Source organism: Mus musculus, chromosome 11 (genome assembly GCF_000001635.26).
Source record: "Mus musculus strain C57BL/6J chromosome 11, GRCm38.p6 C57BL/6J".
Classification (NCBI taxonomy): domain Eukaryota; kingdom Metazoa; phylum Chordata; class Mammalia; order Rodentia; family Muridae; genus Mus; species Mus musculus.
In genome coordinates this window covers 54,261,445-54,285,483 of record NC_000077.6, presented here as the reverse complement: position 1 = coordinate 54,285,483, position 24,039 = coordinate 54,261,445, and the positions used below count along the sequence as shown (strand labels likewise).

The window sequence follows — 24,039 nt, the reverse complement described above, 5'->3', positions numbered from 1 at the left end:
ACAAAAAGTCATTTTATCACAAAAAAGTTGTTGAACTTAAAAGACATATTATTTAGGATTTATGGGAATATTTCAAAAACATAATGAAAACTTGTGGAAGGTTTTTCACATCTTCTGACTGGATAAGCAAGCATACTAAAAATCCAGTAAGGGTACCACTTCAGTTACTCCTCTGTTGCTGAGATAAAATACTCAGACAGAAAGCATCGTAAGGAAGAAAAACCTTTATTTTGGCTTAGGGTTCCAGTAGAGTCCACATCAGTGGAGAAGGCATGGCAGCAAGCTGGGAGAGCATGGTGGTAGGGCTGATCACATCTTCATCCACACTAAGAAGCAAAGAAAGAAAACTGGAAGTGGAATGAAGCTTTAAAATCCCAAAGCCCACCCCAGCGATAAAACTTCCTCTAGCAAGGCTCCACCTTCTAAAGGTCCCATCATCTCCCCAAACCAAGCCACCAACTGGGACCAGGAGTTAAAACACATTCGAAGTCAGTTTGATGAGCACTAGAATCATCTGGGAGATGAACCTCTGGGTATGTCTATGGACGAGTGTCTAGGTTAATTGAGGTGAAGAAGACCTGCCCACTATGGGTGTCACCATTCCCTGAATCTTGGACTGAAGAAAGAAAGAAAGAAAGAAAGAAAGAAAGAAAGAAAGAAAGAAAGGAGGGAGGGAGGGAGGGAGGGAGGGAGGGAGGGAGGGAGGGAGGGAGGGAGGGAGGGAGGGAAGGAGGGAAGGAAGGAAGGAAGGAAGGAAGGAAGCAAGCAAGCAAGCATATGATTCATCACTCTCTGTGTCCAGACTGTGGAGTCAATGAGACCAAATGCCTGAAGCTCCCCTAAAGTCCTCAAATGTCAGGACTTCTCACCATGAGACACTGTACCCTTGAGTCAAAATGAACCCTTTCTCCTTTGAGTTACTTCTTGTCACAGTGTTTCGTTACAACTAGAAAAGTAGCTGAGACACATACAAAGGCTTACATAACACATCAAAAGCACCTGATCAATGAACACGTATAAAATGTTGCATCCTGTAATAAAAGATTGTAGGCTACTTATAAATACGCATGGGACATTTATAAAAATCGATGGTATGCCAGGCAATGCAACCTTAGGAAACTTGAAAGCCTGGGGTTATCTATTGTACTGGCTGGTTTTGTGTGTCAACTTGACACAGGCTGGAGTTATCACAGAGAAAGGAGCTTCAATTGGGGAAGTGCCTCCATGAGATCCAGCTGTGGGGCATTGTCTCAATTAGTGATCAAGTGGGGAGGGCCCCTCGTGGGTGGTACCATCTCTGACCTGGTAGTCTTGGGTTCTATAAGAAAGCAAGCTGAGCAACAAGGGAAGCAAGCCAGTAAGAAACATCCCTCCATGGCCTCTGCATCAGCTCCTGCTTCCTAACCTGCCTGGGTTCCAATCTTGACTTCCTTTAGTGATGAACAGCACTAAGCAACATGGAAGTATAAGCTGAATAAACCCTTTCCTCCCTAACTTGCTTCTTGGTCATGATGTTTGTGCAAGAATAGAAACCTTGGCTAAGACATCTATCATCCTTCAATATGGCATGCACTAGACACTTGGAATATGGCTAAGATGGTGTTGCACAGCCAGGCATGGTGGTGCACGCCTTTAATCCCAGCACTCGGGAGGCAGAGGCAGGTGGATTTCTGAGTTCGAGGCCAGCCTGGTCTACAAAGTGAGTTCTAGGACAGCCAGGGCTATACAGAGAAACCCTGTCTCGACAAACAAACAAACAAAAAAAAGATGGTGTTGCATGTGGAGAATATACACTGTATTTTGAAGGCTTTGTCCAAGGAAAGGGTGTTTAAATACTTATTTATACTTACTACACATATTTCAGATATATTACAATAAAAGATGATAAAATTGTTCTTCCTGATCCTTTTACCTAAAAAAATTAAGTAAGTTGTGTGTGTGTCTGTGTGTGTGTGTGTGTGTGTGCGTGTGTGTACAAACCAGTCTATGTGTGAAGGTCAGTGGACAACATGCAAGAGTCTGTAGTCTATGCCTTCCTTTCATTTTGTGGTTTTAGGGGATTGCACTCGGACCCTTAGGATTGTTTCCAAGCATTCTTACTTCCTGAGCCATCTCATTGGCCCCATCCTTCTTACTTTAGAAAACATGGGAATTAACAAATTAAAAGTGACACATGGGTTTGCATTGTGTTTCCACTGAATAGCATCGGCACAGGGAGTATCCTTTGACCATATTCAACTAAGTAAGACTCTAGTGAAACACACAACTCAAAAACAACAAAACTAAGAACATCCAAATGCTATTATTGAGAAGCATACTTCAAAATTTTGTCTCATATCAAAGAAGAAATAAAAATAAATATTAGAGTTGAAAACAATAATAATATATAATATCAAACTTTATGGGGATACTACTGCATAGAACAACATTCAAAACAAGGGCTACACACTTCAGAAGACAAAACTAGTCCACAGGTCAAGTTTGTAAATAAACTTTTAAGACACATTCTGCTTTGTTGCTTTTTGAGACAAGCTCTTATTCTAGCCTGGGTGGTTCTTTAACTCACTATATAGCTCAGACTGGTCTAGAACTTGCTATGATCTTCTTGCCTTAGCCATTCAAATGTTGAGTTTACAAGCATAAGTTACCACTTCTGAAAGGATACATTCATTTGTGTTGATTTGTTGCCTACCACTGCTTTTGGTCTGCACTGAGAGGGTTGTACACTATAGTTGTGAGAGAGCTACCATGCCAAATATATTCACATTTCCCTTTATAGAAAAAAATTGATTTGATACAATATATGGTATGATACTGATATATATATGTATATATACATATACATATACATATACATATACATATACATATACATATACATATACATATACATATACATATACATATACACAACTAACAGATAGCATTCAAACATCACTACTGAATAGACACACATTAAACAGAGACTCATTTTTTTATTTTAAATTTTTATTACATTAATTTATTTGTATGTGCAGTGTGTGTGGGAGTGTACCATGGCACAAGGGTGGCAATCAGAAGACACTGTGAGAGTTAGTTCTTTCTTTCTACCATGTGTATCCTGGGGAATAAAAGTCAGTTTATCAGGCTTGGCAGCAAGTGTTTTTTTTCACTGAGCCATCTCTCTATCCTGAGAAGCTCATATTTTAAAAGTTATATACTAGCAAAATCTAGAAATTGGATGACAAATTAACAGACAACTACACCCTCAAAATTGGCAAAAGAAATAAAGATACACATATAATTTTATAGCCTACATAAACACCATAGTCAGTAAGAGAGCTCTGATCCCCAGATGACTCCAGCGCTGCACTATATCGAATATACAGGGAAGATACGGCTTCTGTTTGTACAGACTCTTCTTGAAAGCACAACATGAGCAGATGTACCTGGGATACCAAAACTGGGCAAAGCACAGGTAAGACACTATCACCAGAGAGACTGGAGACTTTATTGTCCTGACCACGGCATTTCTGTGAGTGGAAGTGCTGAAAGCAATGATGGCTCAAGGCAGGTGATGCTGTACTGGTCAACACGACTCCCTTACTCAGCAAACTAATCTTCCTAGGATGGATGGATGCATGGATGGATGGCTTCAGGATAACATGTATAAACTGAAGTTTTCCTAAGCAAACCAAGACATACACCTCCCTAAACCTCACATGTGAACTTAAGTCTAAACAAAACCTAAAAAATTATGATATAAAACCCAGCAGTACATAAAAGTGGTAACCTTGGATTTATCTGGACTATAGATTTTTCACATAATTAGGAAGTAGATTTGTGTGATCCATTACATCAGAAGATGAAAGAAGGAAATGTGTGTGATGGCCTCACTATCTGTGGAACAATTAACATGTATTCAGTCTGAAAATTCTTAGCGAACCTGGGAATTGACGGGAACTTCCTTAATCTGCTAACGTGTATCTGCCATCGTCTGAGAGGAAACATTGTGCTTAATGGTAAATGAGAGAGATGAGATATTTTCCTCTGAGGTTTGTAACGAGACAGGGATGACAGACAGCATGAGCTCATGTAACATGATGCAGAGGGCGGGTTGAGGGGCCTGGCCTGTTCAGCAAGGAAGGAAAAAGAAATACAATGCATGGAAACATAAAAAGTAGAGAGAAGTCATTACTTGTGGATGGTCTATGTATGTAGATCTGATGGAAGCTACATAGGAGGTTTCAGTTCATGTGTAAATGTTATACCTTTGGTGGATATGAGATCAAGCTATAAAAATCAACTACACTATAGATTTATCTATACACTCAGAGGTTCATTAGCATCACACTTGAGAAGATATGTTGCTTTTAAAAATATTTCTAGTCAACACGTAGAAGAATTCGAATTGATCCATTCTTATCTCCCTGTACAAAGCTCAAGTCCAAGTGGATCAAGGACCTCCACATAAAACCAGATACACCGAATCTAACAGAAGAGAAAGTGGGGAAAAGTCTCAAACACATGAGCACAGGGGAAATTTTCCTGAACAGAATACCAATGGCTCATGCTCTAAGATCAAGAATTGACAAATGGGACCTCATAAAATTACAAAGCTTCTGTAAGGCAAGGGACACTGTCAATAGGACAAAACGGCAACCAACAGTTTGAGAAAAGATCTTTACCAATCCTACATCTGATAGAGGATTAATAACCTATATATATCAAGATATATATATATCTCAAGAAGTTAGACTCCAGAGAACCAAATAACCCTATTGAAAATGGGGAATAGAACTAAACAGAGTTCTCAACTGAGTAAACTCTAATGGCCAAGAAGCACCTAAAGAAATTTTCAACATCCTTCGTCATCAGAGAAATACAAATCAAAACAATCCCAAGATTCCACCTCATACCAGTCAGAATGGCTAAGAGCAAAAATCAGGTGACAGCAGATGCTGGCGAGGATGAGGAGAAAGAGGAATATTTCTCCATTGCTGGTGGCATTGCAAGCTGGTACAACCACTCTGGAAATCTGTCTGGCAGTTCCTCAAAAAAAAAAAAAAAAAAGGACATTACTATGTCCAATTACTATGGTACTACTGGAGGATCCAGCTATACCACTCTTGGGCATATACCCAGAAGATGCTCCAATAAGTAGTAAGGACACATGCTCCACTATGTTCATAGCAGCCTTATTTATAATAGCCAGAAGCTATAAACAGCCCAGATGTTCCTCAACAGAGGAATGGTTACAGAAAATGTGATACATTTACACAATGGAGTACTCAGCTATTAAAAACAATGGCGTCATGAAATTCACAGGCAAATGGGTGGAACTTGAAAATATCATCCTGAGTAAGGTAACTCAGTCACAAAAGAACACACATGGTATGTACTCACTGATAAGTAGGTATTAGCCCAAAAGTTCAGAATACCCAGGATTCAATTCACAGACTATATGAAGCCCAAGAAGAAGGAAGACCAAAATGTGGGTGCTTCAGTGCTTCTTAGAAAGGTGAACAAAATACTCACAGGAGGAAATATGGAGATGAAGTGCAGAGACTGAAGGAAAGGCCATCCAGAGACTGCCCCACCTGGGGATCCATCCCATATACAGTCATCAAACCTGGACGATATTGTGAATGCCAGGAAGTGCTTGCTGATGGAAGCCTGATATGGCTGTCTCCTGAGAGGCTCTGCCAGAGCCTGACAAATACAGAGATGGATGCTGGCAGCCAACCATTGGACTGAACACAGGGTCCCCAATGGAGGAGTTGGAGAAGGGACTGAAGGAGCTGAGGGTGTTTGCAGCCCCATGGAAGGAACAACAGTGTCAACAGGCCAGATCTCCTGGAGCTCCCGGGGACTGAACCACCAACCAAATAGTACACATGGAGGGACCTATGGCTCTGGCCGCATATGTGGCAGAGGATGGCCTTGTTGGACATCAGTAGGAGCAGAGGCCCTTGGGCCTGAGGGTGTTCGATGCCCAAGTGTAGAGGAATGCCAGGGCAGGAAGATGGGAGTGAGTTGGTGGGTGGGGGAGCACTGTAATAAAGGCAAGGAGAAGGGGGATTTTCAAAGGAGAGATCTGGAAAGGGGAAAACATTTGAAATGTAAATAAAGAAAATATCCAATAAAAAAGAAAATTAAAAACTTTTTAACATAAAAAAATATTTCTAAACCACTAAGATTTTAAATCTGATAAGAGTTGTATAAGCCTCATGCTGAGAAAAAAAAGTTAAACTTTACTGAAATATTTTAAGATATATTTTTATTTTATGTATATAGGTATTTTGCCTGCATGTATGTGTGTGTACTCTGTGCATGTCACAGAAGCCAGAAGAAGGTGTCAGATTTCCTGGAACTGGAATTACATACAGATGGTTGTGAGTTGCCATTTGGGTGCTGGGAATCCAGTGCAGGTCCTCTGCCAGAACTAATGCACTTAACTGTTGAGCCATCTCTCCATTCCCAACTGAGAAATACTACAAAAATAAAAATAGAAATGCTGTGTTCTTTCTTTTTAATTTTTTAAATTGCAGCTATTTAGTATGTGTGAGCGTGAGTGCACACATGGGTGTACACACTCACACATATGCACACACATGTGCATGCAGAATCGTACCTGCCAGTATGTACTGGTGGCAGTCAGAGAATTACTTGTGTTCCTTCTTCCACAGTGTAGGTGCCTGGGTTTGAACTTTGGTTGTCAGGCTTGATGGCAAGCACCTTTATCCATCGAGCATCTCATTTGAGCAGATGGTTCAGTGGGTAAAGTGTTTGTTGAACTAGTGTGAGGACCTGAGTTTGTAGACCCTGCAATGCATAGATAGATGAAAGATATAGATATGTAGATATGTGCATTATATGTAGGTACAAATCCATTACACCAAAGCTGGTGGGGGAGGGGTGCAGAGGCAGGCAGATTTATGTAGCTGTTGGCCAGCCAATCTAGCCAGTTGGCAAGTTCCAGGTTCAACGAACGATCTTATCTCAAAACATAAGAATGAGGGTGATAGAGGAGGATGTATGAGGCACACACACACCACATACACACACACACACACACACACACACACACACACACACAGAGAGAGAGAGAGAGAGAGAGAGAGAGAGAGAGAGAGAGAGAGAGAGACCCTTGAAGGAAAAAGACAAGTTGGGAGAATTTTCTCTACCATATACCAAGATGCATTATAAAGACATTTATAGTGATGCAATGTTATTAGTTCAAGGATGTGTGAATGGAAGAGTGTAACAGAGTAGAGAGCAAGGAAAGACCCGCACCCACATCTACATGAACCTTTGAAATGGGACAGAGGCATCAATGCAAATCAGCAGAGATAAGGCAGCCTTTAAATCAATAATGTTGGGGCAACTGAACAGTGCTATGGAAACAATTAAATGAAAGCCTTAGATCATACACCCCAGATGATCAAAGGCATCAATAGGAAAGGTAAAACCACTGAGCTTTAAGATAGCTCAGAAGAAAAAGATCTTAGGTCTCTGAAATTCATATGGAACTCCTACACAAGATGCGGATGCCCATGGAGAGAAGATTGAGCTACCTAAAAGTCAGAGCTTTGATTCCTCAAAAGATGAGTGGAGTGCGAAGATACATTGAGTGGGAAAAAAAAAAGATACTGATGAGACAATTCACAGAGTTTTAGCATTCAGAATACTTAAGGTGTTTCAAGTAAGAAGATGGCAGACAAGTTTTCTAGTAAATAAGAACCCCACCCCTCCCCCAACACAATGGATGCTCAAGTAGTCAGTCAGTGTACAGAGATGGTGGCTTGGTTTGGTTGTCTGAGCCTGTGATAAAGCACTGACTTTGGGCCCAAAGCAGAGGCCGTGGAAGAATGCTGCTTACTGGCTTGCTCCCCATGGCACTGCCCACAGTAGACTGCTTCCCCACTTCAACCATTAATCAAGAAATTGCTGCATAGCCACACCTACAGGCCAATCTGAGGGAGACAACTCCATCAGGTTCCCTTCTCCCAGGGGGCTCAAGTTTGTGCAAGATGACAAAAAACTAACCCAAACATATGGCTCAGCTCTTAGAAGTGCCCAGAGTTTAGTTCCCAGCACCAATGTCGGGCACTCACAACTCTTTGCAACTGCAGCACCAGGGGACCCTCTCTGTCCTCCTCAGGCACCTTCAGGCTGCCCATAGGGAGCCCAGCCCTAGCTCTGATGCATTCAGGCTCCGGGATGCTCACTACACATCCCTAGCTGCTGCAATTCACAGCTATTCACCATGGGCACAGGAACCCAAGAGTCATGAGTGAATGTCACTCCTGACCTCAAAAAGCCTAAGCCAGATTAGCAGGCCTCTGCTAAGTTTGGGGATATAGATTCCTCCCCTACAAAGATGGAGATTTCTGAAAACATTTTTAAAATTATTAATTGATTGGTTAATCAATTAATTTTACATCAAGACTACAATTTCTCCTCCCTCCAGTCCCCTTACCTACCCCAACCAATCCTCTTCTATTTCTCCTCAGAAAAGGGCAGGTCTCTGATAGATATCAACCAGCCATGGTGTATCAAATTGTAGAAAGATTTCCCTTGTATTTAGGCTGGATGGAGCAACCCAGTAGAGGAAAAAGGACCCAAAGGCAGGCAACAGAGTCAGCGACAGCTCTGCTCCCAATGTTAGGAGCCCCACAAGACCAATCTACACAACTGTAACATATGTGTGGAGGGCCTAAGTCAGGCCCATGAAGGCTTCCTGGTTCAGTCTCTGTGAGCCCCGTGGGCCCTGAGTAGTTGATTCTGTGAGTTTCTTAAGGTGTCCTTGACTCCTCTGGTTCCTACAATTCTTCCTTCCTCTTTTTCACAGGATTTCCTACGTTCCACCTAATGTTTAACTGTGAATCCTGCATCTGTTTTTATCAGTTGCTAGGTGATGCCTCTCTGATGACAATTGGGCTAGACCCCAATCTATGAATATAGCAGAATATCATTAGGAAATATCTCACTGACTTTGGGGGTGGGAGGTTCTGGCAACTTCTTGAACTGAGTCCTGACAGATGAGCAGGTCTGAAAGAAGAGCGTTCTTTGAGAAGATGAGGACAATCTAGGATCTTCCATCTTGATGGTCTCCTATTGAATTGACACCTTATAAGTATATGTACATATGGGGTACAAGTGTAGTATTTCAACACACACAATACATTTTGGTTAAATCAGGGCAACCAACATATCCCTCTCCTTAAATATTTATCAGTTTTTACATGAGGTACTAAAATTCCTCTCTATTGGCTGAAAAAATACACTGCAGTCTGCCATCCACAGGCCCCCTCTGTGTATAGAACACTAGACACTGGCTAGTGAGATAGCTGACCCTTGTGTCTCCCAGAGCAATAGATCAGGTCCCACTCAGCATCCTGTTACATTCTTTTCTAACCTTGATTGTATAGGTTAGCACTAACAGGCAGCTGCTGGATGGCAGTAACCTTGAGATAAGACATTGAAGTCACACAGTGTCTGTCTGTCCATTAGAGTTGCTTTATATGGAATCTCATGGGAGGGTTTCAGAATATGAAAAAAAATCAGAGCATGGTTCATATTTTATGATACAGGCACCTGGGAACTAGAGGTGTGACACCAGGCTCCAGCTCTCAGAGTTGGAGACAATGAAACTCTTCCTCGAAGCTAAGAGAGTTTGGAGGGCAAGATTACACAAGAAAAGGAGCCAAATGTTCCCCAGACCATGACAGCCCTATGAGTGTCATGCCACGGGGATCCATAAGATGAAAGACTTATGCACAAGCTTTCCTTGGGGCCTGGCCTGGTCCTGATGGACCAGCCCTAAGACACTGGAAGAGAAACAGCAGTACACAAGTATCTAGAGAGGCCATCAGGATAGCCGAGGGAGGCACAGCCTGGGAGTTGCGATAGGAATTTGGGTGGCCAACCTTGGGGCACAATACAGGGTGAGTGAAAAGTTCATAAGAAGTAGAACAGAGGGGTACTAGGAGGCTGGTGTGGCAATGAGGAGAGGCATAGGCAGGGTGGTGCTGATGGTGCTGATGGATCCAGGGGCAGGACTGAGGTGAGGCCATTGAGGGGACAAGACAGAGATATCTGAAGAGAGGGTTCCAGGAGGAATCACCGCTCAGAATCAAAGATATTAACTGTGGAACAGAAAGCATGACCTGGGCTGAGTCAAAGGGAGACAACTTCTGGAGAGGCAACACTGAAGACAAAAATTACTCCTTACAAACTGTGTGAGGGTACACTTTTGCTAGTAAGGGCTGCTTGCTTCCTCTGAGAGTTCAGAGATTCCCCAGCAGGCTCTACCACTAAAACAAGTATGGATACAAAAAGGTGAACAATAAACTAGCTGCTACAAACCCTGATATGACACTTGGGGCCTCAATCTGAAGCCAGGACTTTAGCCACAGGCACCTGTGTTCCAATGACTTTGCTCCTGGAATAGCAAGGAGAAGGAGGGCTGGTGCCCAGGTGTTATACACCTCTGGGCCATGGGAGCTCAGAGGACAAAGGCCTGGGACAGTTGCTTAGCACTTTAGCCAGACTTTGGGAAATAGTACAGAGTTTTCAGAGAGATAACCAATTTCCTTGAGTAAGCTGCGTATACTAGAAAGCCAGATGAGGTATGGGGGAGGAAGGGCAGGTGCCATGCTGGGTCCAGGGCAATGGGCGGTACCACCCAGCTGGTGATGTATTGGAGGTGTACATGATACATTGATGGTCCAAACATAACCAAGTCCAAGCATGGCACCATATGAGGATCTAAGGACTCCTGGCTCTCATACCTTTCCACAAAAGCTTACTCTGAGGCGGGGCGAGGGGGTGGGGTGCTGGGAAGATGGGGTGGTGGTGGAGCTTAAGAAGTCTCAGAAGAACTACTTAATATCTTTTCTTGATCTGTAATCTTTCTGACAAGTACATTGATGTCTGTGTCATTTTCTGGAACTTCCCATGGGATAAAAATCATTATTGATCTATTGATCTTTTTTCTCTTTTCTTTCTCTTTCTCTTTCTCTCTCTCTCTCTCTCCTTCTTCTTCTTTCTCTTTCTCTTTCCTCTTTTCCTCTTTCTCTCCTCTTTCCTCTTTTTCCCCTTTCTTCTCTCCTCCTCCTTCTCCTTCTCCTCCTCCTCCTCCTCCTCCTCTTCCTTCTCCTTCTCCTTCTCCTTCTCCTTCTCCTTCTCCTTCTCCTTCTCCTTCTCCTTCTCCTTCTCCTTCTCCTTCTCCTTCTCCTTCTCCTTCTCCTTCTCCTTCTCCTTCTCCTTCTCCTTCTCCTTCTCCTTCTCCTTCTTCTTCTTCTTCTTCTTCTTCTTCTTCTTCTTCTTCTTCTTCTTCTTCTTTCTCCTGGAATAGAGTTTATTTAGGGCATGGGGAGGGGAGTTAAGAGAGTAGTAGAGGCAGAGAAAGGCAGAGAGAGGGAGAGGGTAGAGAAGTAGAGGCCAGCCATGACTATATGGAGAGAGGGGGGAAAGGGAATGGGGAAAGAGAGGGAGCAAGAGAGCAAGAGAAAAGAGAGCTTGTTCTTATTTTCTTAATTGGAATAGAATTGTATCAGTATCCCCTCCCTTCCCATTTCTAGCCTTTTCTATATCCCCCTTATTCTGCTAGCCTATTCCTTTGATTATTATTGTTACATACATATAGTTTCATGGCTGATTACTCTGCATTGAATAACCAAAAAGAGGCTGTGGGAGAGGCCAACTCTCCTAGCAATTATTAGTTGCCTATAGTTTTCTGTCTAAGGGGAGACCCCCCAAATTCTCCTTTCACAATAGCACATCCATTGATATTACAATAGTGCCAGCCTTGTTTGTGTAACCCCTAGAAACCTAGTCAGTTTTTCAGGGCCAGTGAGGTCTTGGGTCTTAGAAAATTATCTATTACTACCACACTTTGCTAGACCAGCATAATTCTTTACTATAGTCTAATCTTATCCTTACATCCTTAGCTACCACCCCTCATCAAAGAAACTTCTCTCACCAGTAAATGGAGATCATCACAAAGAATCACAACTGAGCACAATGAAGAGACTGTGGGGGAGCCCAGCCTCAGTGAATACATTTGCATCACAGCTCCTGCATCTGTGTCTCAGGGAACATCATGGAAGGAGATGGAAAGTTTGAAAGAGCCAGAAAACCAGAAGTCTGCTGTGAAACAGTCTCTCCATGGATAGAATATGAAAGGGCATTTGCAAAGGTTTCCTCTTACCTCACCAAGGAAAGGAAGAGCTGGCTATCTGCTGGAGACAGTGGACACAGGGGGAAGGGCAGCCAGGCTCTATGCTCACACGAGTCTGTCTTTGCCCAGGCTTAGCCATGTTTTGGTTCTGCTATCTTGTTAGGAACTAAGACCTTCAAGCTTCTCCTTCTATCTCTGCCTGAGAGGCAGATAGAAGTTTGCAAGGCAACATCATCTGCACAGCTAATGAGCCACTATCTCCCTGAAGGCTCACCCACCCAGATGAGCATTTGCTGGGGGCCTGAAATAGTGAGTTGTTAGCATTTAAGTTCACCCTTTGAGACTAGAGAACATGGAGCTGAGGGCTCTGCATCTTGGCCCTTTCCCTTGGTTTTGTCCAAGATACATATGGCAAGCACAACAAGAATGCATGTTGCATATCTTCATCTTCCAGGTAGGTAACAAGAGAATGACAGGCCCTGTCAAAAGAGTGACTGGCCTATCAGGTATTTGGGTCACTAGAAACAAGATGGCCACTCCCAGCTACCAGTATATTAGAAACACCTGCAGCCCAGCCCCATCTGTTCTTGAGAGCATTTCCTCTGCCTTGCTCCAGACCATCTTGCAGGGCTTAGTGGTCCCTTCTGCCAGTCTTCTCAATAGTCGAGGCTCTGTTAGGCTGCTCCATACTTGCGGCACAGTGCCAGTGGACAGCAGGAAGGCGGTGAGCCCCAACATTGGAATTCTGAGCTCTCCTGCATGAGAAGCCTTTGTTCTTGGACTCCATTTTCTATAGGGCAAGAGCAAGAACCCAGCTGTACCGCTGGCCTGGGTATAAGTCAAGTGGCCAAGTGTGTCTTTCCAAATAGAGTCTGTACCTGTCTTTGCTATCAGAATGGGGCCAGTGGTCACATATGAGGATCAGATTGGGAGCTGGGAAGCCTGTGTCCCTGTAGCATGGGATGGAAAGTTGAGGGGAGGTGAGTGAAGTCCTGGGGAAGGCCTGCAGGGCCTGGTGGGGCAGCAGTCCAGGCCTTCCTATCTGGACTATCCAATGGGCCTTTTCTTGGGCCCCTCACTCTCAACTAGGCACAAGATACCTGATGAATCCCACTGAGCCATCCTGGGGCCCTAAGATGCCTGCTATAGAGACAAAACCAGGCTGTGTGGTCAGGGCCACTAGAGGAAGCACAACTGAGGTCATGGGCAGACAATATCTGTCATGTGATGCCGTGGAGAAAGTGGTAGGGGAGCTTGTCACAGTGACTGGGGCCCGAGTCCCTGCCAGTGGTGGATGCCTCAGAAAATTCCACTGGGCTATGGGGGTGGATGATGACAAGAAGCAGGTGTGACTTTCTAGTCTCACTCCTAGGGTGAGAATCCTGACACTGTCACACAGTGGACCTAGCAAGGCCAAAAGAGACCATGCAGGTGAGGCCTAGGGAACACAGAACCTCCAGGCCCTCTGTGCTACAGGCTCCAGACAACTCTTTTTGATGGCTTTTGGGGCCTCAGCTTAGCCAAGGTTTCTGTCAGGCATGCTTTAGCCGAAAGCACGTGAAGCTGTAGACTTGGAGATAGTAATCAGCCCGCCTGTGGAAGAGGCTTCCCTGGGCTGGGCTGACGCAAGTGTCAGGGGTGGAATCACTATCTCCCAGGGGGTTAGACACCACCAAGGCCCACGGGGAAGGGAGGAAGTGGCTTTCTGTGATTTCACCAAAGCTGTTCCTGTAGATTAAGACCTCAAGGGAGACTCCCAGGGAAGCCCAGGTTCATCTTCTTGACAAGATGACATCATAGAGGTGACAGGTGCCCAGCTATGTGCAGCAGGGATAGCTGGGTAGCCCTCTGACAACCACATTGGCTTTTAGGAATAGGGTTTTTCATTGCCCCTGGTTCCTTGGACAGCAGGATGTGTTGGGCTGCTCAGAAAGGCTTTCCCCTGGGAGCTGTCCGCACCACATCTGACTCCTTTGAGTATGTCTTTGCTCCCTCATGCTTTTGTGAGCCTACTCTCGGACCCAGCACCCTGCCTCAGTGGCTTTACCATCAGAGGCCTAGGTCTTCCCAATTAACTCATTCTCTGACACAAGGCTGTGAACCCCCTCAAGGTCACCCAGGACAAGGAGCTCAAACAATCCAAACCTACTGTTCCTCTCATCTCTGACCCCATCACCCTCAGAGTGTGACCTATCTCACAGCGGACAAAGAAGCCATTTTTCCTCACTTTGCATCAAATTTGGGACTCCAACATGCTGTACCTTCCCCACCAGATAGATGAGACTCTCGCAGGCAGCCTTGTCCCCAGGTCTCACCTAGGAGTTGGTGTGACCTCTGGTGAGAAGGTCCTCCCTGTCCCCTCAGGCATGTTGTATTCATCTGTTACCTGGTCATCTTGTACTGACAGCGGGTCTCATCAGATATAGAGTGTCCCTGTCTGGAAAAGTCCTTCTATGACTCTATGACTGTGCTGGCTGCCTCTATGCCTCTCTTCTTCAAAATACCAATATGAAGGTTATAGAGACTCCTCAACTGTGAAGAGCACTGGATGCTTTTGCAGAGGACCGGGGTTCAGTTCTCAGCACCCACATAGTAGCTAACAACTATCTGTAACTCCGCTTCCAGGGGGACAACACCCTCTTCTGGCTTCTTAGGTGGGCACAAGGCACACATACATACATGCAGGCCATACATACATACAAAGCAAAATTTAAAAGTGAGAAAAAATTTAAAAGGACAAATTAGAGGAGTTTTCTGCTCTCCCTGCCACTCTCACTCAATCCTCAGTGCAAGGCCACCAACTTCTACCAGTGCCACATTCTCCTTGAACTACTAGCCCCTGCAGCCATGCCACTTCATCTCCTAAGCTAGTCCCTGTGGACTAGTCACATTCAGTCATCTGATTATGAGGTCATCTCCTAGTGCCTTGAGCCCAGCCTCTTTAAACCTCAGTTTCTTCATCTGTAAAACAGAGAAAATGACAGTACTGCCTCATTGGCCCATCATGAAGAATAAGGCAATTAACCATGACAAGGACTTTGCTCTTGGCACTTTATAAACTTAGACAACACTCAGTGCTATCTGGATCTCTCCATTAGCACCAGAACCTCCCTCAGGTCCAGTGGAGTCCCTCAACCCCTTTACTAACAGTTTTCCAATGTTTCAGCTGTTGTCTCAAACTAGACAAAGCTTCCTGGGACACTTTGCTATATCTTCCTCTTGCAATCAACCCACGTGTCTCAATACTACTCGCATGAAGTTTCGTTCCCTTCAATAAACTATTATTTTTAGAGATTTATTTACTATTATATCTAAGTGCACTGTAGCTGTCTTCAGACTCACCAGAAGAGGGTGTCAGATCTCATTACGGATGGTTGTGAGCCACCATGTGGTTGCTGGGATTTGAACTCAGGACCTTTGGAAGAGTAGTCAGTGCTCTTAACCACTGAGCCATCTCTCTAGCTCCTCCCTTCAATAAACTTTATAATTACTTTCATTGATTAAAAGTGTTGATACTAGCATTTGAGATAGCTTCTTGTCATGTTGCTCAAGTTCCTTCAAATTCCTGGACTCACACAATCCTCCTGCCTCTGAGTGACTAGGAGTATAGGTATGCAGCCATATCTAGCTTAGTATCATGTTTCAAAGAAGGAACAAACCTACTAATGCCAATGATTTCTCTTCCCCTTTTTTCTTAAAAAAAAAAAAGTTTCTTTTGTATGAGTCGTATATGTGGTGCACACACACACATATGTATGTGGGTACATATGCAGTATATGTTAGTGTGTGCTGTATGCATACACGTGTACATACATGTGAGAACCCTGTAATCCTACTCTCTCTGGCTTACAGTGCTGGGGTTTATAGGCACACATGGCTATGCCCGGCTTTTTATGTGGGTGTTGAAGATTCACATACTCTAACCCATTGGCCATCTTCCCAGCCAATTACTTTTTTTAAAATCACTAGTGTATATTCATAGTACAAGAGGGACAGTCATTATGGCATTTTCACAAATGTAGATCATAAACCTTGCTTGTACTCTACTCCCCCATTGCCCCATGCTTCCCATTGCTGCTGCTGGTGTTTCCTCACTACAACACAAAACTGGGAGTTTTAAGGAGGCAGATGCTACATGTAAAAGTGTTTGGTCGCCACAGCTTTAAAATTCATTGTTTTGAGTTTTCTCAGCAAAAGCTTGTTTACACAAAAATAGACATTTTTCCTTAATGAGGGATCGCATAGGACATGCTTCCATCCCCAAGGTGCTTACACTAAAAGTAACAGCAAGCAACAATGGAGAGGTCAAGAAACAAACCCTGGTCTCTAGGGTCCAGGGGCCTCTTCTGAGTCCCAGTCACTGGTAGATTTAAATCAGAGCTTCTTGTGTGCTACAGAGGGTCTTGTCAAAATGAAAGTCTGAAAGCCAAGAGTGTGGTGCTGACCCTGCAGGCCCGAGGACCACTAGAAAAGGAACAGAGCATTAGTCTGCCTTTCCCTCGAGGCTGAGGTCTGTCCTATCTATGGTTCCTGCACACAGCAATTACTTAACATAAGTTATTTGATGAGTAATGCCTCCTGGGCACCCAAACTGGTTCCCAAACCCCCAAATGCTCCCTAGTGAGATTCCCCTTAAGTGTAGAGTATGCTCTGAGCTGGATCCAGGAGTCCAGTCTCCTAGTACAAGGTCTGCTTGGCTGGACCTGGAGTATACAGGCCATAGACAGCATCTCTTCAATCAGTCTTTGTCCCCCTTGATGTCTCACCCTTATCTTTCACCATATTTGCTTCTGCTTTGAAGACAGAAGCACCCAGTTTCCCCTGCCTCAGCATAACGTGCTAACCTTCATCGTCTTACGCTGATCACATCACACCACAACCCGACCCAAACCCTGGTTTCTCTACCATGCTCTGCTTCCCTGCACCCCAGCCCAGTCATCTTAAAGAAATATTTAGCCAGCCTCATCACACCCATCTTTTACCAAAACTTCATCTGGCTCCCTATTGTGTGCTGTGGCCTGCCAACCTGTCCCATGGAGAAGGGGGCTAGTGTCCCCTGGCTCTCCTCCCTCCTGGCCTCCCTACTTTCTCCCTAGCTGTGGTTTCTCAGGTCCTTTGAGAACTTCCCCTAACTGTCCCTGTTTTCTTCCCACCTCTGCAGGCCTGATCTGCAGGCAGGCTCCCATCACATTCATGCTCCAGGGCCGACTGGGATATAAATCCCTCAATATGGCTTTCCTTCAGGGCAATGCTCTCCTCTCTTCACTTGCACTCCCTGTTTAGACTTGGCTATACCACCTGCTAAACCATCCCACAGCTTCCAGGAATACTATTCTCGAGGCCCACCTTTGTCCTTAGGTCCCCAGTCCTAATTGCCTGGGTTATCAGAAGGATACCCTAGTGTTTGCAGCCATATCTCCATCGAGGGTTTTGTCCTCTGGATGTGGGCCTTCATGCATTGCCTTACTGCACTCAGACTAGGCCAATGAAAGGGTGAGCTGAACTCCATATCCACCTGCAAAGAATAAGAGTCAACGGGAAAGCTGCCTAGAGATACACTTAGCTCTGGCTACCACCAGCCAGACGACTAGCCCACACATGGAAGTTTAACCATGTGCCAGAATGCCTACCAAGTTCAAGTCTGCTCCAGTGACTCTGGTGACTACCTCTATCAGGTAGGGTGTACAGTCACCACATAGGCTGTACAGTCAGGGTCAAGTTTGTGCAAGGGATGGTAGGATGAGATTCCACTGCATAGAAAGCCCAAGCTGGCTCAGAGCCAGGCTACTTCCTCCCACAACCTGTTTCCACTCCGTCCATCTCTATGACAAAGGAAGAAGATGGCCTTTGAATAAGCAGTCTTTCTTCCCATGTCGATAATCTTGAGTACTAGAAAGTGATGAATAAGTTTGTGGTTTGCTATGGAGGTTCCATGTCAGATAAAGCTGCTTCTGATGCCTGCCCTCCCCCCTGCCCCGCCGGGCCCCGCCCCACCCCTCTCTGAATACATATAAGGTGAAGGCTCCTGTGGCTTCTTCAGAACCCCTTGGAGGACCAGAACGAGACAATGGTTCTTGCCAGCTCTACCACCAGCATCCACACCATGCTGCTCCTGCTCCTGATGCTCTTCCACCTGGGACTCCAAGCTTCAATCAGTGGCCGGGATACCCACCGTTTAACCAGAACGTTGAATTGCAGCTCTATTGTCAAGGAGATTATAGGGAAGCTCCCAGTGAGTAACTGGCTGAGGTTGGCCTGGTGCAGGCCGGCTCCAACAGGTGCCTCAAGCCAGTGAGCCTCATGATTCTTTCTTTCTATGTCCTCACAGGAACCTGAACTCAAAACTGATGATGAAGGACCCTCTCTGAGGGTAAGAGCCCTGCTTTGGGATATTCTTGGGTTCCATCTATCTCCTGCCTGGGTGACTTCAGCCATCACTCCACGATGCCTTGCTTCCATTTTTGCATCTATCTCAGTGGGGTTATTAAGGAAATCATCAGATGACTCTCAAGCCTCAGTATATACCTCAGTCAGCTGCAATAATGAAAGTTACCTTTTAGGATATACAATGAAGACAGCTGTGGGTGAACCCTGCCTGCTGCAGGCCTCTGGCTCCACTTTCAGTGGGGATGCCATTGCCCTCTGTGACTTTTGTGTCTTTTGCTTTTCTTCCTCCTCCAAAACTGAAGTTTGTGTTTTCTACTTCCGCCAGCCCCAGACATTACTATTTGTAGTTATTTTCCTAGTTTGATACAATAGTTATGTCTTGTTTTTATTTGTTTGGACCTAACATGAAGTTCTTTGCAAGAGTGCTGAATGTCTATATTTCCCCTCCCTAGGAACATGTTGGAGCCTATAGGATTTTCTTCTAGGTATCGAGAAATTCTTAATTAAATTAAAGCATTGGCCTGGGTTTTTGGCATCTTGGTATTTTCCTTGGCCAACCTTCTGCCTTTTCTAGAGCTTTTCTGGAGGGATGTGTTTTCCTCAAGTACAGACAAATCTGCTTAGATCCTTCACACAGCTCACAGGCTGCCAGGAGTTAAGACCTGGTGCTTGGGAGAAACAGGCCCTTGTCTGAGATATACACTAGCTTTTAGCCCCAGGATAATGAAGGGACAGGAATAAGGCTGTTCAAAGAAATCTCAAATAGCAGGCACACTTCCCTAGCTCTGATCTCTCCAGCTCTCACTTCCCAACTCTCACCTCCCCAGCTCTTTCCTTTCCAGTTCTCACCTCCCTGGCTCTCACCTCTCTGGATCTCATCTCCCTGGCTCTCAACTCCCAAGCTCTTTCATTTCCAGTTCTCACCTCCCAGCTCTCACATCCCTGGGCCTTACATAAAGATTTCTTGCCCTCTTAGAATAAGAGCTTTCGGAGAGTAAACCTGTCCAAATTCGTGGAAAGCCAAGGAGAAGTGGATCCTGAGGACAGATACGTTATCAAGTCCAATCTTCAGGTGTGTGGAGCTGCAGAGGGTTGGGGGTGGGGGGTGGGGCTCCGTGCCTTTACCTTTCCCAGCATTTTTGGAGAGGAAAGTAGGGCCTTCTCCACTTTAGGAGGGATCTGACTATGCCTTGGTGTCTCTCCACAGAAACTTAACTGTTGCCTGCCTACATCTGCGAATGACTCTGCGGTAAGCTGCCCTTCCCCCACGTGTTTAGCAGGCTGTGCCCTTGCCCATGACCAGACTTATAGTTTGCTGTGGCCCGCAGCAACATGTTCACATCTAATGCCTTCTTTTCTGGTTCCTCACAGCTGCCAGGGGTCTTCATTCGAGATCTGGATGACTTTCGGAAGAAACTGAGATTCTACATGGTCCACCTTAACGATCTGGAGACAGTGCTAACCTCTAGACCACCTCAGCCCGCATCTGGCTCCGTCTCTCCTAACCGTGGAACCGTGGAATGTTAAAACAGCAGGCAGAGCACCTAAAGTCTGAATGTTCCTCATGGCCCATGGTCAAAAGGATTTTACATTCCTTTATGCCATCAAATGTCTTATCAATTTATCTACTTTCTGAAATTTACAACTCTCCTTTGGCTTTACCTAATTATGTTCCTATTTTATTCCATTAAGGCTATTTATTTATGTATTTATGTATTTATTTATTTATTGCCTTCTGTGATGTGAGTATATCTGTTTTAGCTGAGGAGGAGTTTCTCCAAAGAAAATTCCAAGGAAGACTGGGGCCATGTTCATTTGTCCCTTGTGGAAATAAATAACTTTGAACAAATGGGTTTGGTTTCGTCCAGTTTCTTGAGGAGTTTGGATTGATCTCTGTAACAGTCCTAGAGGATACTTGTCCGGACATCACATGCGGCTACACAGCATGCAACATGTATCAGATCTTGGTCTGGACATTTAACCTTTACTATTTAATCTACTCTTCACTCCAAACCAGAATGTGTGATCTCTGTTTTATGGGACTACAGAAGTCCAGTTTGGCAAAGTTAGACCAAGTAAATGCAGCTTCTAACTAGTGCCCCCCTCTAGGACTTCATTCAGGCTTGGCGCCTGAGAACATGCTGAAATCCATTAGAATGCCTCCCCTAGTGGTCATACTTAGAACTGCAGCAGTGTCCCTAACACTTCCTGTAGTGGAAATCTATCCACTACCACCATCATCTGAGCTCCCAACTAACTGGCAGGACTCTCTGAGGGTGCAGGTTACTCAGACAAAGAAATCTCACTTTTTCCAGAAGTTTCCATGTCTGCCTAGGCTTCTGGCTTCTCTTGGTTGATTTATTCTCCCTACCTCGTGCCTGACTCCAGACTGACCTTGGGATTCATGACTTATTGAGCCGGATTGAGCTTTAAAAAGGCGTCTTTGAGCCTTAACCTTAAATCGTTAGAGGACTTACCTATGGGCTTGCCTGTATCCTAAGGCTGTCATATGGGACGCGCCCTCACCTTTTGCTTGTGTTTCCTCACGGTTATCAACGCTGTGGGAGCTCCAGCAAACAAAAGTGCTGTGGCTTTCCAGACCTTCCCCCTCCCTTTCTTTCTACCTAAACTTTCAGCCACCTTCAGCTCAGTCCCACTGTAGGGTTCCTACTGTCTGGTTCTGGATTGTCCAAGATGACCCATGACAGGGCTTTCCTCTAAAAGGGAAGGATAGGGAGGGGACCACAAGAAGGACAACCATATGGTGTCTTGGTTGCAGAAAACAGCCTGAATGGTGGGGTCTGGGATACCACCAATGTGGGAATTCAGTCTACCATCAGACTCTGGTACTGTGTGCCTCCCAGCCCGGCTCCCTGAACCCTGCCCGGTGGTGCCTGGTGAATCCTCTAGCCTTGGAGCCAGCTGGGACAAGGGGCCAAATGAGCCTTCTTTTTCTGTCACCACACTAGGGAATAGTATCCTCCCTGATTCCTCAAGAGCCCCATAAGGCAGCTTTGGGTACTGACATCAGATCCTGGGGCTCATTTCCCTTTATTTTTCTTTTCTATCTTTATCTCTTTAGGCTCCCAGTGAGGAACAGCCCAGTTGTTGAAGATGTAGGAGGAAGTGGGCAGTTTATCTGCCACTAGCTCAGAAATGCATTCTTCTATGTACCTCTCCCAAATAGACTTTTAAATTCCCAAAGAAATAAACCTCTCCTCTCCCTGCCCCCACTCCTCTTCTTCCCCAGCCTCACTCACCTGAATGCTTGGGATGCTCACAGGGCTGAGAAGTCAGAGGTTTGTTTCTGCAGTTCGTGAAATGACCACTAGAGGAAGAAAATGCCCCTAGTCTTAGGGTTCACTTAGGTGCTGTGGGGGAAGATGGGTCTAATATGTTCAGTTAACTTGGATTCTAGACTAGATTCCCCAATTCTCCTGGGTATCCACTTCACCCACTTGCCTTCACTCATGAACTTTTGTGCCTGGTCCTATTCCATCCTAGCTGAAACAGCATCTGTGCTTTATTTCATGCCCCATGCAGAGTCATAGCTCATCCTCAGCCTCGCCTCCCTCTAGGGTCCTGCTACCTGCTGCCCCGTCCAGCCGTGCTTCCCCAGTAACGAGTCCACATAGTAACAAGACCCAGTGTCAGTGGTGAGCTGAGACCACCATACTGACTCATGGAACCAATTGTTCAATGTTTAAAAAGAAATTCCAGAACATTCTGGGCAAGGTGGTAGATTAGAAGCTGAAGTTCGTGCATAGATGAAAACTAGGTTAAAAGCACAATAGCTCTATTCATATAGAAAAGGAAATATGTTTAAAGAAAACAGAAATAAGCCGAGGTGGGAGTTTCTCCACAAAGGAGCCAAGCCACTGGTATCAGCCACAACTCTGCTCCTGCTGGTCAACTGCAAATTAAGTATAGGTGGACACCTCGGGAGCTGGAAAGAGGGGTCCAGGCTCTGGAAATGCAGCCAAAGGCTGGATAAGGCATGCACAGATTTTGGCTGGTGCAACCCAGAGACCCAAGGCTGAAGACCAGGAGATATTGCCAGAGAAGACACTGCCTGGTGAGCCACCTTGAACTGTGAGAGTATGCTGTGGGAGCTGTTACGGTGCCCTGATGGCGCACAAAGGTAAGCTCATGTGTGTGGGCCTCATACACTTCCAGAGTCTGCCACCCAAAACCCAATCTTTAAGACACCAGAGGCAAAGTTGTAGCCTGCAGCAGCAGGCCCCAGAGCAGGGAATTCTGGCAGAGTGATCTTTAGTGGTAGAGATGTTTCTCTTTGGGAAGGACACTGACTTAGCTTGTTTGAATTACTGAGACTAGTAGCCCCCTCCCTACATGTGGAGACTGATAGGCCCACAGTTCTTACTTCTGCAGTAGTTTCTTCTTGGACTTCACACCTGTGCCTTTTCTCTTTTCATCCTTAACTGTTACCTCCTCCTTCTCCATTTCTTCCATGCTTCTATTTCACCAGTTACATACTGATATCCTTAGCTCTAACAGAAACGATAAACTACACTTTCCCCAGACACAAACATGTTGTGTCTAAACCTTATCAGAGACAACCCCAAAGTACACAGATATCTTCTGCAAAGCCAATGGCAGGACAGCTGTTAAATCTCATATGTTACTGCAGTTGCCCCCCACCTTACTAACAGCAGGTGTAGACGACTCACATAAAATAAAACAAGCAAACGAGGAGTAGGGGAAAGCAGGGGACCATAAAAAGAAAAGGACAAATCTACCTTAACAGATGCATAAGACATAACAGAAAGATCACAAAAGCTCTTACCTCTCTTAAGACCTCTGTTTCCTCTCTCATGGTCCTCCTTCTACTTCCGGGACCTATGACCACACCCACGTAAGAGACACATGCATAAAAATGTTAACATAGGGCCTTCATTAGAGAAAAGGTATGTGATATTTGTCTTTCTAAGTCTGGGTTACTTCTGTCTTAGTTAGGGTTTTACTGCTGTGAACAGACACCATGACCAAGGCAAGTCTTATAAAAAACAACATTTACTTGGGGCTGGCTTACAGGTTCAGAGGTTCAGTCCATTATCATCATGGTGGGAGCATGGCAGTATCCAGGCAGGCATGGTGCAGGCAGAGCTGAGAGTTCTACATCTTCATCCAGTGGCTGCTGGTGGGAGACTGACTTCCAGGCAACTAGGGTGAGGGTCTTAAGCCCACACCCACAGTGACACACCTACTCCAACTAGGTCACACCTATTCTAACAAGGCCACACCTACAAATGGTGCCACTCCCTGGCCCAAGAATATACAAACCATGACATTCTACTCCCTGGCCCCCTTAGATTTGTTCAAACACATGAATCTATGGGGTGGGGCATACTTAAACATAGCATAATGCAAAATGCATTTAGACCAACTTTCAAAGTCCTCATAGTCTATAGCAGGCTCAACAATGTTAAAAGTCCAAAGTTCAAGGCCTCTTCTGAGATTCATCC

At 45.0% G+C, this 24,039-nt stretch overlaps 1 protein-coding gene and 1 long non-coding RNA gene across 2 annotated transcripts; one reads left to right on the top strand and one right to left on the bottom strand.

Annotated features, from left to right (window-relative positions):
* Positions 1 to 206: 206 nt before the first annotated feature.
* On the bottom strand, positions 207 to 21,870 carry LOC115487722. The gene is made up of 3 exons (XR_003949552.1): positions 21,814 to 21,870; positions 17,513 to 17,681; positions 207 to 326 (listed from the first exon to the last, which is right to left on the bottom strand). It is a non-coding gene; the product is annotated as an uncharacterized LOC115487722 (long non-coding RNA).
* Positions 18,205 to 20,399, top strand: Il3 (interleukin 3). Its single transcript, NM_010556.4, has 5 exons — positions 18,205 to 18,398; positions 18,495 to 18,536; positions 19,530 to 19,625; positions 19,761 to 19,802; positions 19,925 to 20,399. Exons 1-5 carry the CDS (start codon positions 18,234 to 18,236, stop codon positions 20,078 to 20,080), a joined length of 501 nt encoding a protein of 166 aa, NP_034686.2. The 5' UTR covers positions 18,205 to 18,233; the 3' UTR covers positions 20,081 to 20,399.
* Positions 21,871 to 24,039: the final 2,169 nt, after the last annotated feature.

Coding starts and splice junctions, on each gene's coding strand:
- Il3 (NM_010556.4), top strand. CDS start 18,234: ATGGTTCTTGCCAGCTCTACCACCAGCATCCACACCATGCTGCTCCTG. Junction 18,399..18,494: donor AGATTATAGGGAAGCTCCCA/GTGAGTAACTGG, acceptor ATGTCCTCACAG/GAACCTGAACTCAAAACTGA. Junction 19,803..19,924: donor CATCTGCGAATGACTCTGCG/GTAAGCTGCCCT, acceptor GGTTCCTCACAG/CTGCCAGGGGTCTTCATTCG.